This window comes from Schistocerca cancellata, chromosome 2 (genome assembly GCF_023864275.1).
Source record: "Schistocerca cancellata isolate TAMUIC-IGC-003103 chromosome 2, iqSchCanc2.1, whole genome shotgun sequence".
NCBI classification, from domain to species: domain Eukaryota; kingdom Metazoa; phylum Arthropoda; class Insecta; order Orthoptera; family Acrididae; genus Schistocerca; species Schistocerca cancellata.
Genome location: NC_064627.1, coordinates 658,619,407 through 658,636,783, shown reverse-complemented (window position 1 = coordinate 658,636,783; position 17,377 = coordinate 658,619,407). Strand labels below are relative to the sequence as shown.

At 37.3% G+C, this 17,377-nt stretch overlaps 1 protein-coding gene across 4 annotated transcripts in view; it reads right to left on the bottom strand.

The window, feature by feature from the left end:
- The window catches only part of LOC126162342 (protein BTG1-like), a 68,783-nt gene extending 60,352 nt beyond the window's left edge, over window positions 1–8,431 (bottom strand). Inside the window, exons 1-2 of one of the 4 annotated variants that reach the window (XM_049918784.1) lie at window positions 8,310–8,431; window positions 7,452–8,025 (exon numbers count right to left, since the gene is read on the bottom strand). In XM_049918784.1, coding sequence (XP_049774741.1) covers window positions 7,452–7,762 — 311 coding nt within the window. In that variant the 5' untranslated portion in view covers window positions 7,763–8,025; window positions 8,310–8,431. The other 3 variants (XM_049918785.1, XM_049918786.1, XM_049918783.1) reach the window with 3 other exon arrangements.
- Between the last annotated feature and the right edge of the window lie 8,946 nt (window positions 8,432–17,377).

Below are 17,377 nucleotides of genomic sequence, written 5' to 3'. Positions count from 1 at the left end.
TTAAATTACCGTGAAACAAGAAACAAACACATTTACAAAATTTAAGCCTAAGCGCGACTTCGCAAAGTTACGATCTTTTCGTGTTTTCTGAAAAAATACGCAAAGAAAAGTCAAACCTTTAACGGCAAGACTAAATGATACACTAACGCATGTATTTAATTTGTTGTCGGCGTTAAACTAAACTATATTCCTGTCTAAATCACTTAACTTTCTGGAAATGGTTTCTGGTGTCACTTACTCGGCGGCCATCTTGGAACACACACATTAAAATAGACAATCCACCAAGCATAACAGACATGGAACACTTCTGGAGCAACATATGGTCAAACCCGGTACAACATAACAGGCATGCACGGTGGATAGAAGCAGAAACAGACACATACACACTGTGTGTGTTATGTTTTTGTGTGTCTGTGCACTTTATATATCTGAAGGACTTTTTTTGTCTTGATTTTGTGTTTCTTACATCAGCAGCCATTTTGTCTGGTAAGTTATTTGAAAGTACAGTCTAATCCCTCAATATAATAATAACGTTCGGGAAATAGAGCCCCTCAACATGAGATAGTGAAAAGGAACGATTGAAATTAAAAAGAGAGAGAATTAATTCAATCCATGCATAGTTGCACAGTAATGTATAACCAGGGAGATTAAATTAAACTTCCATAAGCACAATGGGTTGCATTTTTTCAACGTATTACAGTGCCCTCTGATGTTGTATAATTTTTATGAAGTGACGGTAGACCACCCAATCATATTATAACCTACAAACGGTTGTTGCAGTATATGTATGCTTTGTTTAATTGTGACTTTTCAGATGTTTTAGTGAGTTTTATTTATCAAATATTATAATGAATGAAAAAGATCACATATTTTATTTAACATTGTTTGTTTTTCACTTTTTTATATCAATTATCATTAGAAATAATGATATATTCATATAAATATTATTATTATTTCTTTCTTTTCTCAGACGTTATGTCTGGTCAAAAATGGAAAGTGACGCGGACCTTGATCAAGCGTGACTTCCTTTTAACTGTACGGTATATGTTATATTGCATTTAGGAACTTTCGGGTGATTGAACATGTATCAATAATTACGGATTTCTGTAGTTGTATATATAAGTTTGGATGTAGCTGTATTGCATTGATGTACTGGTGGATATTGTGTGGTATGACTCCTGTAGTTGATAGTATAATTGGTATAATGTCAACTTTGTCCTGATGCCACATGTCCTTGACTTCCTCAGCCAGTTGGATGTATTTTTCAATTTTTTCTCCTGTTTTCTTTTGTAGATTTGTGTATTGGGTATGGATATTTCGATTAGTTATGTTAATTTGTTCTTTTTATTGGTGAGTATGATGTCAGGTTTGTTATGTGGTGTTCCTTTATCTGTTATAATGGTTCTGCTCCAGTATAATTTGTATTCATCATTCTCCAGTACATTTTGTGGTGCATACCTGTATGTGGGAATGTATTGTTTTATAAGTTTATGTTGTATGGCAAGTTGTTGATATATTATTTTTGCTACATTGTCATGTCTTCTGGGATATTCTATATTTGCTAGTATTGTACTTCCGCTTGTGATGTGATCTACTGTTTCTCTTTGTTGTTTGCAAAGTCTGCATTTATCTGTTGTGGTATTGGGATCTTTAATAATATGCTTGGTGGAATATCTGGTGTTTATTGTTTGATCCTGTATTACAATCATGAATCCTTCCGTCTCACTGTATATATTGCCTTTTCTTAGCCATGTATTGGATGCGTCTTGATCGATGTGTGGCTGTGTTAGATGATACGGGTGCTTGCCATGTAGTGTTTTCTTTTTCCAATTTACTATCTTCGTATCTGTTGATGTTATGTGATCTACAGGGTTGTAGAAGTGGTTATGAAATTACAAATGGTGTAGCCGATGTATTTATATGAGTGATTGCTTTGTGTATTTTGCTAGTTTCTGCTCGTTCTAGAAAGAATTTTCTTAAATTGTCTACCTGTCCATAATGTAGGTTTTTTATGTCGATAAATCTCCTTCCTCCTTCCTTTCTGCTTAATGTGAATCTTTCTGTTGCTGAATGTATGTGATGTATTCTATATTTGTGGCATTGTGATCGTGTAAGTGTATTGAGTGCTTCTAGGTCTGTGTTACTCCATTTCACTACTCCAAATGAGTAGGTCAATATTGGTATAGCATAAGTATTTGTAGCTTTTGTCTTGTTTCTTGCTGTCAATTCTGTTTTCAGTATTTTTGTTAGTCTTTATCTATATTTTTCTTTTAGTTCTTCTTTAATATTTGTATTATCTTTTCCTATTTTTTGTCTGTATCCTAGATATTTATAGGCATCTGTTTTTTCTATCGCTTCTATGCAGTCGCTGTGGTTATCCAATATGTAATCTTCTTGTTTAGTGTGTTTTCCCTTGACTATGCTATTTTTCTTACATTTGTCTGTTCCAAAAGCCATATTTATATCATTGCTGAATACTTCTGTTATCTTTAGTAATTGGTTGAGTTGTTGATTTGTTGCTGCCAGTAGTTTTAGATCATCCACGTATAGCAAATGTGTGATTTTGTGTGGGTATGTTCCAGTAATATTGTATTCATAATTTGTATTATTTAGGATGTTGGATAGTGGGTTCAGAGCAAGGCAGAACCAGAAAGGACTTAATGAGTCTCCTTGGTATATTCCACGTTTAATCTGTATTGGCTGTGATGTGATGATATTTGAATTTGTTTGTATATTAAGTGTGGTTTTCCAATTTTTCATTACTATGTTTAGGAACTGTATCAATTTAGGATCTACTTTGTATATTTCCAATATCTGTAGTAACCATGAGTGGGGTACACTATCAAAAGCTTTTTGGTAATCAGTGTATGCGTAGTGTAGCGACCTTTGTTTAGTTTTGCTCTTTACATCCTCGTGCTCCTTTGCAGCAGCCTTTTTGTTCTTCATTTATAATTTTGTTCTGTGTTGTATGCGTCATTAATTTCTGTGTAATGACTGAAGTTAATATTTTGTGTATTGGTGGTAGGCATGTTATGGGGCGATATTTAGCTGGGTTTGCTGTGTCTGCAGGGGACTGATGACCATAGATATTAAGTCCCATAGTGCTCAGAGCCATTTGCTGTGTCTGCTTGATCTTTAGGTTTCAGATAAGTTATTCCATGAGTAAGTGTATCAGGGAATGTGTATGGGTGTGCAAAGTAACTGTTAAATAATTTAGTTAGATGTGAATGTGTTGAGGTGAACTTCTTCAGCCAGAAATTTGCTATCTTATCATTTCCAGGGGCTTTCCAATTGTGAGTAGAATTAATTGCTTGGGTGACTTCATGTTGCAAAATTATCACTTCAGGCATCCGCCTGTGTTGCATGTGAGTGTTGCTGCTAGACTGAATTTTTCGTTGTTTCATGTTTTGTTGATTAGCTATTTGAAGCAGTTAATTATTACAGCATTATTCAAAAGTATAGGATCTAACAAAAGAGGACACACACCCCTCTGATTTTTATTATAAGTCAAAAAGTATGGCAGTAGGAATTATTTCAAACAAAACATCAGATGGTGAACTTTTGATTCTGCTGGTGTGTGTGTGTGTGTGTGTGTGTGTGTGTGTGTGTGTGTGTGTGTGTGCGCGCGCGCGCGGGGTGGAGGTAAATTACATTAATTACAAATTTTTAAACATTTTTTGCTTAGACACAGCATTTTAATAATTTTTATAATATAGCTATATTCTTTTACTTTCCAATGACACCAAATTGGATAAAATTGATTCATAAATGAAAAAGTTCTAGTGGTTACAAACTAACAAGGCACTTCGTTTCTCAACGCCAGTTGGTAGAAGGGGGCCACATTTCAAAATGGTCTCCTAATTACAATTTTGGCCAGAAAATATTTTAACCCTAGCTCATTATGTACATTCTTACACCAAATCTTCAAAAATCTGTGACATAAGGGCAACAGCCACTGGGTGATTTCACATTAAATTACCCTGAGTCAACGCAGCCTCTGGTTTAGATTCTCCACTCAACAGCAAATCAGAGGACCCCGGCCCACCCTGGGTCCTAACCTAACCACAACTTCATGATGCACAGTGTATCCAAGAACACGCAACATGTATAATTTATGGAAGACCTAAAATCACAATCATTTGTGCACGATGATTAAAGGTAAACTCTACTAACAAACTCAAGACAGAAAATATTCAATTTCGGCACTAAAAGCTGTTTTAAAACTTAACTGAAACTATCCTCACATGGGCTACATGAGCTGCCACGTTGCCAACCGATGGGCAGCCCTGGCTGACACTTGGTGTCATGTTATAGGCAACACAGGCAGATTTCAAATGAAAAAAGAATGACAGGAAAACAAAGAGAAAATAAAGTCATTATGATGATGATGAAAATGAAATGGCAACATATTCGAAACAAAACACACATTCAAACCAATTAACTGAATAAAAATAGTAATCAAAGTTTCTGATGAGGTTCAGAAATAAAATTTTGCTCTATCTGAGAAGATTCGAACCTGCGACCTTCCTGTACTTAAAGTTTAAATGCCAACCATTGTGCTACACCACAGCACTTGTTTAATATAATGTATACGGACAGATAAAAAAAATCTGCTCACCAAGCAGCAGCAGCAGCGGAACACACACACAAGAAAGATTTAACTTTTTCAAGCTCTCAGAGCTAGTGGCTCCTCCTTCAGGTATAAGAGTCGAAGGGGAAGGAAGAAAGATGAAGGGAAAGGACTGAATTGGTTTAGGGAAAGGGGTAGAACTCAGGAAAGTTACTCAGGCTCTCCAAATGGCTATGAGCACTATGGGACTTAACATCTGTGGTCATCAGTCCTCTAGAACTTAGCACTACTTAAACCTAACTAACCTCAGGACATCACACACATCCATGGCCGAGGCAGGATTCGAACCTGCGACCGTAGCGGTCACGCAGTTCCAGACTGAATGGAAAGTTACTCAGAAGCCTGGCTCAGGGGAGACTTACCAGATAGGATGAGAAGGAAAGAGAACACTTGTTAATGTTGATGTTTTTATGGCTTTGGCAATCCAGTCGCAATGATGAATAACAGCCTTACAAAAATTTGGTTTCACGCAATGTGGGGAAAAGCTTATCAATGTAAGCCGATCTCCGAGATTATAACATCTGTGCATATGACACTGAATTGCATCTTGAGCAGTAGGATCTGGTAGCGTTTGATTAGGGCTGTGTATGGAACTTGTGTATACATGCGTGTGCATTTTGGTGTGGTTTATCGTGTGATACAATATAAAATAAAAGAGACAGACCCAGGATCCAAACACATTAAGGAAGAACGCTGGATTAGGAATTGGGAAGGAACTGACCATCTGTTGCAGCAACAGTGAATGATTCGAGCGCGACACTGAGCGCTTTCATTCAAGGAAACCATCTCCAACAGATGGTTCCAACTGAAGCAGGAATAACAATGCACGAGGTGTGTAAACAAAGGGAGCACATACCCACAGTACTGAATAAAGCAAAAGATTGGTACGATAGTAGGAAACTACAGGTTATTTGCGGAAGTGATTAACCACAAGAAACTTATGTACGCAGCTAAAGTTGGAGTAGGCTTGGGTCTTACGTCAGAAGTATTTATACCACTTGAACTCTTATGGTATATAAAACACACAGAGAGAAAACTGTGCTGACTTAACTGTAACAAGTAATAAAAAAATTCTTTGAGATCTCAGATGACAGACATATTAAGATAGATCCCTCAAATTTTGCCAAAAGGTATCCTTGAAATTTTTTAAAAGCAGTTTTCAGAGAAGCTGCTACATATATTAACCCTCCCCCCCCCCCAAAAAAATTGCAACATTAGGAAAGTGAATTATTTTCGAATACAACAGCAGTACCCAACATTAGATAACTGCAGTCATAAAAAGAAATTGAATACCGTACCAAATAAATGTTGTGGTACAGGCTGACTTACAGCATGACTAATGTTAGCATTTGTGCAGTTTGCCATATTTCATGCAGTTTTCATCATAAAAACTAAAACCGCAACATAAATTCAGAACAGGTATATTAGATAATTAACATGTTACTGATTAGCATTTTTATGCACATTATGTACAAAAGTCTAAGGGAACCCACTATGCAACTTTTGCCATATGATAAAACAAAAAGCAATAACAATATGAAATTAAAATGATATAGAAACAGATCAGTAGAGCATACAGAGATAATAATGACAATACTGAAAACTTTGGCTATAAAACCTTATTGCTACAAACTATGCTTGTATGAAATTAAACAAGGCTTTCAACAATGAGTACCACATTGCTACTGCATTCAGTACTGATAACTAGGGCCAGCAGTGGACAGTCACTAAACATCACATGGCTGAAGTTATGTTATTTACTTGAGGCGAATCTATCCCTGATTGCCATAAGACACTTTGATCAGCAGTGCAGAACTCTGCTATGGTATTATCTCTGACTGGTAGTTTCCTCAGAACAGCAGATGCGCGCGCGCACGCACACTTTCCTGTGTACTGTGGTATTGACTAAATGACATTTACATGACCTGTACCTGCTGCTTACATTATTCGCTATGAGGATCCCTACCTCTTCATATACTAATTCAGAACTAAGGAGTCCCGACACCATGATGAAGTGGGCATAGAGTAGTTGCTTTCAATGCCTGCTACGACATTAAACTCAGCTGTAGTTTATAAACAACATCTGAAATACACAATATGGCAACTTTTGTGGCAGCAGTGAAGAAGTGTTACGCAAAACCCCGTTATGCATCAGTGTATTGGCTATGACCAAGCCACTAGCGTTTTTACTAGATAATTAACATTTCTGTCACATATCAAGTGATGACAGTACAGTAACACTTTACACACTATAGCAATCAATACTGCCATGAATGGTCTTCAGTCCAAACCGAAAATGGCTGCACATATGTTAAGTTAATGAATCACAAATAATTGGTTTATCACCACCACACGGAATTGGAAGCATAAAAGAATGCAACTGAAATCTCAACAATAATGTTTTTTTCTTCTACAGAACAAAGAAATGCCTGACAATGGTTGTAACTTGTTATAGAATGATAATTACCTTAACATGTGAGGAGGAAGGATTGTTGCAATTTAATGTCTGGTTGATAAACTGAACTGGGTCTAAACCAAAGTAACCATGTGCCAAGAACTGATTACACCATCATGAGTAATGAAACATATGTTATACTGTACTAAGCTTAAAAACCACAATGCACACTCAAATACTGCAAATTCATGCTACACGTCAATCCCAAAGCGCAATAAACATAAATTACACGGCATTACTTATCTTGGCTGTTTTTATTTATGAAACATTACTAACTGCTACAAACAACACAAATTGTATCCAAATACTAACTAACTGAAATTATCAAAGACAAAAATTAAGTGAAAGGTTCTGCTGAACACATACCTGCAACACACTTCATTTGGGTCTACCCAAAGTGTTAACTCAACAGGCAGTTTCAGGTCTTCATATTTCAGTCCACAGGCAATTGCAGCTCTTTCCAAAGTAGCATCGCGGCGATCTCGTTCGTTAACTCTTATGCAGCGGTAACCCTGTCCTCTGAATGGGGTTTCTGGAAACCAGTGATTCTTGAACCTTTCAACTAAGAGTTCTGACAAACGTGTTTTGAAGTCTTGCAGTTGTTCTTGGTTAAAGTTTTCGCTTTTCTCTATCAGGCGGACTAAAAAGAGCACCGCCGCCGAAATTTCGTCTAGCATAATTGGTAGTTTTCGAAGAACGGGGAATCTGAACGAACAATGGTTGCAGTGTGACACACATAAGTGTGACGAAGCTCTAGGCAAGGCTACGTACTCGGTGCCGAGCTTAGAGACTTTACTACACTCTGATACACTTAATTCTTGGTTTTGATCTGTGCAACAATGGCAAGAGAATCAAGAATCTAAAGATTATCCATTCAGTATCAAACTGTAACCTACTTTCGATCGTTCAGTATTGTGCAACTTTGCTGCAAGGTTTTCACCTGAAACATAATAAAGAATTAATGAACAGAGAGTAATGCAAGTAAGTATTACACGCATATTAATTACAAGTTACTCTGCAGAGACACACTTGAAAAGTTATTGCGGTTGCCAACTCAATACTAGTATACCATCTTGCAACTAGCATCTGTCCAGCTTACATTTCACTTGATACGTAGAAACATTTTCTGCATGCAACGCACAAAATTTTACTCGTGTCTAGGACCGAGAGCAATAAAGGGGGAAAAAAAAGGAAAAAAAAGCTTGAGCGAAACTTAGTACGTACTTCTCAACTGGTGAATACTACTTTCCCAATGCTACGTGAAACAAGAAACAAGGAAACAATGCAAAGATGCTGGCCGTCGATAGACGCTGGTCGATCAGGTTTTCAAAGATATTTCAGAGTTGTGGACCTCAAGTGTGGTATTAGAAGCGTGTGATTATGAAAGAAAATGTTGTTTCTAAGTATTTTTTTTAATATTCATAAATTAAAACTACCCCTTGTGGGCACAGTGCGGTCATCTCATAAACAGTTTACGGCATTACAAGTGAAGTCGTGTAGGTGAGCCCCTACATTGAATGTTTGATTTCCGTAGCGTTCAATGTTTTTGTTTTCAATTTTATTGTAATACGTATAGAGTATTGAAGACACACGAGCCTACGCTTTAAGGATTACGTATAAAAATTGTTACGTTCTGTTGATATTGGTTGTGTCTCCTTGTGTATACCGTCATGACAATCAACATTGTTTGACAGTCACAAGTAGTAATTATTAGCAATCGACAATCATTCAAATGGATGTAAGCTCGTAGCGGCTATACAAACCCGAAGTTAAATAGCCCGGAGTTCCAGAAAGTTTTAACGGGTGAAACGTTGTGCTTGTATTGTGTTACGCATAAAGAATGAACTTGTCTATGCAATTCAGTTTATTATCATCCATTTTATCATATACAAGATATAGGAAATGTCATATGGAAAGAGAGAGTACAGTTTCTATTCTTAACAATTAAGGGAAATAACACGTTCTTAATTACACTTTAACCTTTCTTAAATACACTTTACATACTTTGCCGTCTTTTTACATGCAAGAAGAAAGAAACAAAGGTTTATACAAAAGAATCAATAGATGAGCACTATTTGTTTATATAGCAAAGAAATTCATCAACGCTAATAGTAGCCTCTTCAATTCTGTTTTAAATATATGTAAGTTTTGTATGATTTTTATTTCTTTTGGTGAGGCATTGAACATTATTTTAAGTAGACACATTACACTATTGTGGTACAGAGCTTTTGAATGTCTTTTTCAAAGGAAATCATGCCTGTTTCTGGTTTGATAGTTGGGTACTTCCCTGTTTAGTGAAGAGAATTCTTGATTTGACTTATGGGAGCATACTGACAAATAGATCATTGAACTAGGGAATGCCATAATTTTCAACTCCGTAAAGAGACCTCTGCATGGATATCTGTAGGTAACACCCATCAGAATACGAATAGCTCCCTTTTGGAGCTCAAAACAACTTTCTGAAACCTGTATACCACATGTTAGATGACTGTATTATTACAGTCTTCTCCAATAAACAGATAAAACAACGTTCAGTTGTAACTCATAGCCAAGTCTAAGTCATTAGCACATTAGGAGTCTTTATGACTTTATTTTTATTAAATGGTGTTCTTTTTTAGCATTATATAATGGATTCATAGCTTTACTAAATCACTGATTCCTAATTCTGATCCATAATACATGATGATAATATTTTCCAGTGCTAATTTTTCTTGAGAAACAAGATATATAATGGGTTATTCCATGTCAGTTCAACCAGGTGCTTTAGCCTATAGCCCCAGATTTGGCTGAAATTTAGCACACCAATGCTACCATGTGTGGAATGCTCATGTGTATTAGGTTCCTGTGAGATTTAGTTCCAGAATTAGAGCTTGCAAACGAAGGTGATATGACATGGAAAATGAAATGCCCTTTTAGCAAACAAACTTCAGGGCTCTATAAATTAGGAACTATGGCAAGATGTTTATAGTGCTGATACAGTAGACAATAAATATAATGCTTTCCTCAAGACTTTTCTCGTGCTCTTTGAAAGTTGCTTTCCGTTAGAACGTTCAAAACAGGGTACTAGCACAAACAGGCAGCCTGGGTGGTTGACTAAAGGTATAAGAATATCTTGTATAACAAAGTGGCAATTATATCAAAAGGTTAGAAACAGTCACAATCTAAATGCAGTAGCCCATTACAAACAGTATTGTAAGGTGCTTAAAAAAGTTATTAGGAAGGCAAAAATTATGTGGTATGCAGATAGAATAGCTAAGCCTCAAGATAAAATTAAAACCATATGGTCAGTCGTAAAGGAAGTGGCTGGTCTGCAGAGACAGGTCGAGGATATAGAATCAGTGCATAGTGGGAATGTCCGTGTTACTGATAAGTCGCATATATGTACAGTATTTAATAATCACTTTCTGAATATAGCAGGTGAACTAAATAGAAACCTAGTCCCAACAGGGAATCATATAGCGCTCATAGAAAAAAGTGTTCCGAGACTGTTACCTGAAATGCTCCTCCATGATACTGACAAGAGGGAGATGGAGTTAATAATTAAATCACTAAAAACCAAGAACTCTCATGGATATGATGGGGTATCTAGCAGAATACTGAAGTATTGTTCCATGTATGTTAGCTCAGTACTTAGCCATATCTGTAGCTTTTCCTTTAGGAGTGGTCGGTTTCCTGACCGATTAAAGTACTCGGTAGTGAAGCCACTTTATAAAAAGGGGGACAGGGATAATGTTGATAATTATAGACCTATTTCTATCCCATCGGTGTTTGCTAAAGTTATCGAGAGGGTTGTATATACAAGGTTACTGCAGCATTTAAATTCACATAATTTGCTGTCAAATGTACAGTTTGGTTTTAGAAATGGCTTAACAGCTGAAAATGCTATAGTCTCTTTTCTCTGTGAGGTTTTGGATGGATTAAATAAAAGGTTGCGAATGTTAGGTGTTTTCTTTGATTTAACCAAGGTTTTTGACTGTGTTGACCACAAAATATTACTGCAGAAGTTGGAACATTATGGAATAAGGGGAGTAGCTTACAATTGGTTCGCCTCTTACTTTAAGAACAGAAAGCAGAAGGTAATTCTCCGCAATATTGAGAGTGGTAATGATGTTCAGTCCCAATGGGGCACTGTTAAATGGGGCGTTCCCCAAGGATCGGTGCTGGGGCCACTGCTGTTTCTTATTTATATAAATGATATGCCTTCTAGTATTACAAGTGATTCAAAAATATTTCTGTTTGCTGGATGACACCAGCTTGGTAGTGAAGGATCTTGTGTGTAATATTGAAACATTATCAAATAATGTAGTTCATGAAATAAGTTCGTGGCTTGTGGAAAATAATTTGATGCTAAATCACAGTAAGACTCAGTTTTTACAGTTTCTAACTCACAATTCAACAAGAACTGATATTTTAATCAGACAGAATGGGCATGTTATAAGCGAGACGGAACAGTTCAAGTTCCTAGGCGTACAGATAGATAGTAAGCTGTTGTGGAAAGCCCATGTTCAGGATCTTGTTCAAAAATTAAATGCCGCTTTATTTACCATTAGAACAGTATCTGAAATAAGTGACATTTCAACACGAAAAGTAGTCTACTTCGCATATTTTCATACACTTATGTCATATGGTATTATTTTTTGGGGTAATTCTTCTGATCCAAAAAGGGTATTTTTGGCTCAAAAACGGGCTGTTCGAGCTATGTGTGGTGTAAGTTCGAGAACCTCTTGTTGACCCCTATTCAATAGTCTGGGAATTCTGACACTGCCCTCACAGTATATATTTTCTTTAAAGTCGCTTGCTGTTAGCAATATTAGCTTATTCCCAAGAGTTAGCAGCTTTCACTCAGTTAATACTAGGCAGAAATCAAATCTGCATGTGGAATGCACTTCCTTGACTCTTGTGCAGAAAGGAGTGCAGTATTCTGCTGCATCCATTTTCAATAAGCTACCACAAGAACTCAAAAATCTTAGCAGTAGCCCAAACTCCTTTAAGTCTAAACTGAAGAGTTTCCTCATGGCTCACTCCTTCTATTCTGTCGAGGAGCTCCTGGAAGAGCTAAAAAATTAAGCAAATTCCAGTGTTACATTCTTGATTTTCTTTATTTAAACTAATGACGTGTCGCCTGAATATGTTTCTTATATTTCATTTTATCTGTTTCTACAATCGTGTTATAATTTCATGAATTGACTCGTTCCATGACCATGGAGACTTCTCCTTAATGTGGTCCCACGGAACAATAAATAAATAAATCCTCACTGTTCAGTGAAATTTCCCACCTAGGGAACATACTCATTGTATCAAAACACCAACAACACATTTCTGAGGGAAAATAAAAAAGTCAAATTGTGATAAATAAATGTAAGTTGTTGAAAGCACACAATGTAGGCTAGGTGTCTACCATGCAAAAAAAAAATTCGCTCAGGAATGGGATAATACTGTTTGTAGTAGACCTGATGTGAGCTAAACACACACAACACATAATTTCCACATCTTTCACACTTACTGAGCTACAGGCACAGGAAAATACAAAATAATTGAAAAAAAAATCACCAGAAAAATGTACATTTTCAAAGTGTTGTAGCACAAAAGGCAGAAGTGATATGTGTTGTTATGGTCTTCAGTCCAGAGACTGGTTTGATGCAGCTCTCCATGCTTCTCTATTCTGTGCAAGCTTCTTCATCTCCCAGTACCTACAGCAACCTACATCCTTATGAATCTGTTTAGTGTATTCCTCTCTTGGTCTCCCTCTACGATTTTTACCGTCTACACTGCCCTCCAATACTAAATTGGTGAACCCTTGATGCCTCAGAATATTTCCTACCAACCGATCCCTTCTTCTAGTCAAGTTGTGCCACAAATTTCTCTTCTCCCCAATTCTATTCAATACCTCCTCATTAGTTATGTGATCTACCCATCTAATCTTCAGCATTCTTCTGTAGCACCACATTTCGAAAGCTTCTATTCTCTTTTTGTCTAAACTATTTATCGTCCATGTTTCACTTCCATACATGGCTGCAATCAGTACAAATACTTTCAGAAACGACTTCCTGACACTTAAATCTATTTTCGATGTTAACAAATTTCTCTTCTTCAGAAACGCTTTCCTTCCCATAGCCAGTCTACATTTTATATCCTCTCCACTTTGACCATCATCACTTATTTTGCTTCCCAAATAGCAAAACTCATTTAGTACCTTAAGCGTCTCATTTCGTAATCTAATTCCCGCAGCATCACCCAATTAAATTCGACTACATTCCATTATCCTCGTTTTGCTTTTGTTGATGTTCAACTGATATCCTCCTTTCAAGACTCTGCCCATTCCGTTCAACTGCTCTTCCAAGTCCTTTGCTGTCTCTGACAGAATTACAATGTCATCGGCGAACCTCAAAGTTTTTATTTCTTCTCCATGGATTTTAATTCCTACTCCAAATTTTTCTTTTGTTTCCGTTACTGCTTGCTCAATATACAGATTGAATATCATCGGGGATAGTCTACAACCTTGTCTCAATCCCTTCCCAACCACTGCTTCCCTTTCATGCCCCTCGACTCTTATAACTGCCATCTGGTTTCTGTACAGACTGTATATAGCCTTTCGCTCCCTGTATTTTACCCATGCCACCTTCAGAATTTGAAAGAGAGTATTCCAATCAACATTGTCAAAAGCTTTCTCTAAGTCTACAAATGCTAGAAATGTAGGTTTGCCTTTTCTTAATCTACCTCACGTGTTCCAACATTTCTATGGAATCCAAACTGATCTTCCCCGAGGTCGGCTTCTACCAGTTTTTCCATTCGTCTACAAAGAATTTGTGTTAGAATTTTACAGCCGTGGCTTATTAAACTGATATTTCGGTAATTTTGACATCTGTCAACACCTGCTTTCTTTGGGATTGGAATTATTATATTCTTCTTGAAGTCTGAGGGTATTTTGCCTGTCTGATACATCTTGCTCACCAGATGGTAGAGTTTTGTCAGGGCTGGCTCTCCCAAGGCTATCAGTAGTTCTAATGGCATGTTGTCTACTCCCGGGACCTTGTTTCGAGTTAGGTCTTTCAGTGCTCTGTCAAATTCTTCACTCAGTATTGTATCTCCCATCTCATCTTCGTCTATGTCCTCCTCCATTTCAATAATATTGCCCTCAAGTACATCACTCTTGTATAGACCCTCTATATACTCCATCCACCTTTCTGCTTTCCCTTCTTTGCTTATGCCTGGGTTTCCGTCTGAGCTCTTGATATTCATGCAAGTGGTTATTTTTCTCCAAAGGTCTCGTTAATTTTCCTGTAGGCAGTATATATCTTACCCCCTAGTGATACATGCTTCTACATCCTTACATTTGTCCTCTAGCCAACCCTGCTTAGGCATTTTGCACTTCCTGTCACTCTCATTTTTGAGACGTTTGTATTCCTTTTTGCCTGCTTCATTTACTGTGTATTTATATTATCTCCTTTCATCAATTAAGTTCAATATTTCTTCTGTTACCCAAGGATTTCTACTAGCCCTCGTCTTTTTACCTACTTGATCATCTGCTGCCTTCACTATTTCATCTCTCAAAGCTACCCATTCGTCTTCTACTGTATTTCTTTCGTCCATTCTTGTCAATCATTCCCTAATGCTCTCCCTGGAACTCTCTACAACCTCTGGTTCTTACAATTTATCCAGGTCCCATCTCCTTAAATTCCTACCTTTTTGTAGTTTCTTCAGTTTTAATCTACAGTTCACATTTAATGTGGTCAGAGTCCACATCTGCCCCTGGAAATGTCTTACAATTTAAAACCTGGTTCCTAAACCTCTTTCTTACCATTATATAATCTATCTGACACCTCCCAATATCTCCAGGCTTCTTCCATGTATACAGCCTTCTTTTATGATTCTTGAACCAAGTGTTAGCTATGATTAAGTTATGCCCTGTGCAAAATTCTATCAGGCGGCTTCCTCTTTCATTCCTTAACCCCATTCCATATTCACCTACTATGTTTCCTTCTCTTCCTTTTCCTACTGTCTAATTCCAGTCACCCTTGACTATTAAATTTTTGTCTCGCTTCACTATCTGAATAATTTCTTTTATCTCATCATACATTTATTCAATCTCTGCGTCATCTGCGGAGCTAGTTGGCATATAAACTTGTACTACTGTGGAGGGCATGGGCTTTGTATCTATCTTGGCCACAATAATGCGTTCACTATGCTGTTTGTAGTAGCTTACCCGCATTCCTACTTTTTTATTCATTATTAAACCTACTCCTGCATGACCCCTATTTGATTTTGTATTTATAACCCTGTATTCACCTGACCAGATGTTTTGTTCATCCTGCCACCGAACTTCACTAATTCCCACTCTATCTAACTTTAACCTATCCATCTCCCTTTTTAAATTTTCTAACCTACCTGCCCGATTAAGGGATCTGACATTCCACGCTCCAACCCGTAGAACGCCAGTTTTCTTTCTCCTGATAACAACCTCCTTCTGAGTAGTCCCCACCTGGAGATCCGAATTGGGGACTATTTTACCTCCGGAATATTTTACCCAAGAGGATGCTATCATCATTTAACCATACAGTAAAGCTGCATGCCTTGGGAAAAATTATGGCCGTAGTTTCCCCTTGCTTTCAGCCGTTCGCAGTACCAGCACAGCAATGCCGTTTTGGTTAGTGCAACAAGGCCAGATCAGTCAATCATCCAGACTGTTGCCCCTGCAACTACTGAAAAGGCTGCTGCCTCTCTTCAGGAGCCACACATTTGTCTGGCCTCTCAACAGATACCCCTCCATTGTGGTTGCACCTAAGGTACTGCTATCTGTATTGCTGAGGCACGCAAGCCTCCCCATCAACGGCAAGGTCCATGGTTCGTAGGGAGGGGGCAGAGGTGATATACAAGCCATATTTCATATACTGCATAAGTAGTCAATAATGTAACATTCTTCAAAACTTCAACACCTTATTGCAAGGGATTTGCATACAACGAAAATTGACAGATATGTATTTGGTGATGTGACCATTGTTTCAGAACTCAGTTTTGGGGGGGGGGGGGGAGGGGGGGGAAAGAACTTTAACTCTTCTGCCTCCTCATATCCCCCCTCTCCCATTGTTTAATCACTAAGTAACGACATATAGGTAGTTTAACAGATCATATCATTAATAATACAATGAAACTTCCAGAAACCAATTGCTTGTGCTTAGAGCAGAACCATTTCCATGCTGTAGCAACTGTACTCTGTATACAGAGTGGCAAATTGTACTATCTTGCTGACACATTAAACATTAATTTGGTTTTCAGAAAGGCTTTTCTGCAGAAAGTGCAATATATGCTTTCACTGATCAAATATTGAATGCTCTGAATAACCAAATAGCACCCATTGGTATTTTTTTGTGATGTTTCAGAAGCTTTTGAGTCAGTGAATCATGAAATTCTTCTAGATAAGCTGAAATATTGTGGTATGAGTATGACGCTGCACAAATGGTTTAATTCATATTTAACTGGAAGAATGCAGAAAGTCGAAGTTAACAGTACAGATAGTCTGGAAAAATCAGCAGAGGTCTCTCTCTAACTGGGGAGGTATCAAGAATGGTGTCCCACGGGGTTCAGTCTTGGGTCCCTTACTGCTCTTAATCAGATATTAATGACTTGCTACTCTATATTGAACAACATGCAAACTAGTTCTGTTTGCTGATGATACAAGTATATTAATCACACCCAACAAACAAGAGTTAGCTGAGGAAATTGTAAATAATGTCTTTCAGAAAATTATTGAGTGGTTCTCTGCAAATGGACTCTCACTAAATTTTGAGAAAACAGAGTATATACAGTTCTGTGTAGTAAGTGGCGTACACCATTGATAAATATAAACTTTGAACAATAATTTGTTGCTAAGGCAGAATGTTCTTTATTTCTGGGGGTATTGATGAGAAACTCAATTGGAAGAAACACATTGATGATCTGAAACACGTAGGTTCAGCTAATTATGGTATTAGGGTTATTGCAAATTTTGCTGATAATGTATGTATGGTATTCTGCCTTACAGCAGGTCTTGTCATGGGTTAAGCCTCTTCCACTTTTGTCTGTCCATAGCCAGTCTTTTCATTTCTGAATATTTCTATCCAAAGGTCTTCTTCACTTGGTCAGCTGTCTGCAGCGTATAGCCATCCTATATATTCTTCCCATCTTCTAATTATTTCTTAGTGTTCACTTACCATTTTACTGTCTGCTACCTCTACTTCCTTATGTCAAATCCATTGCTTCTTTGTACATCAATCATATTTTCTTTCTTTCTCTAATTTCTCTATCTTGTCACACTT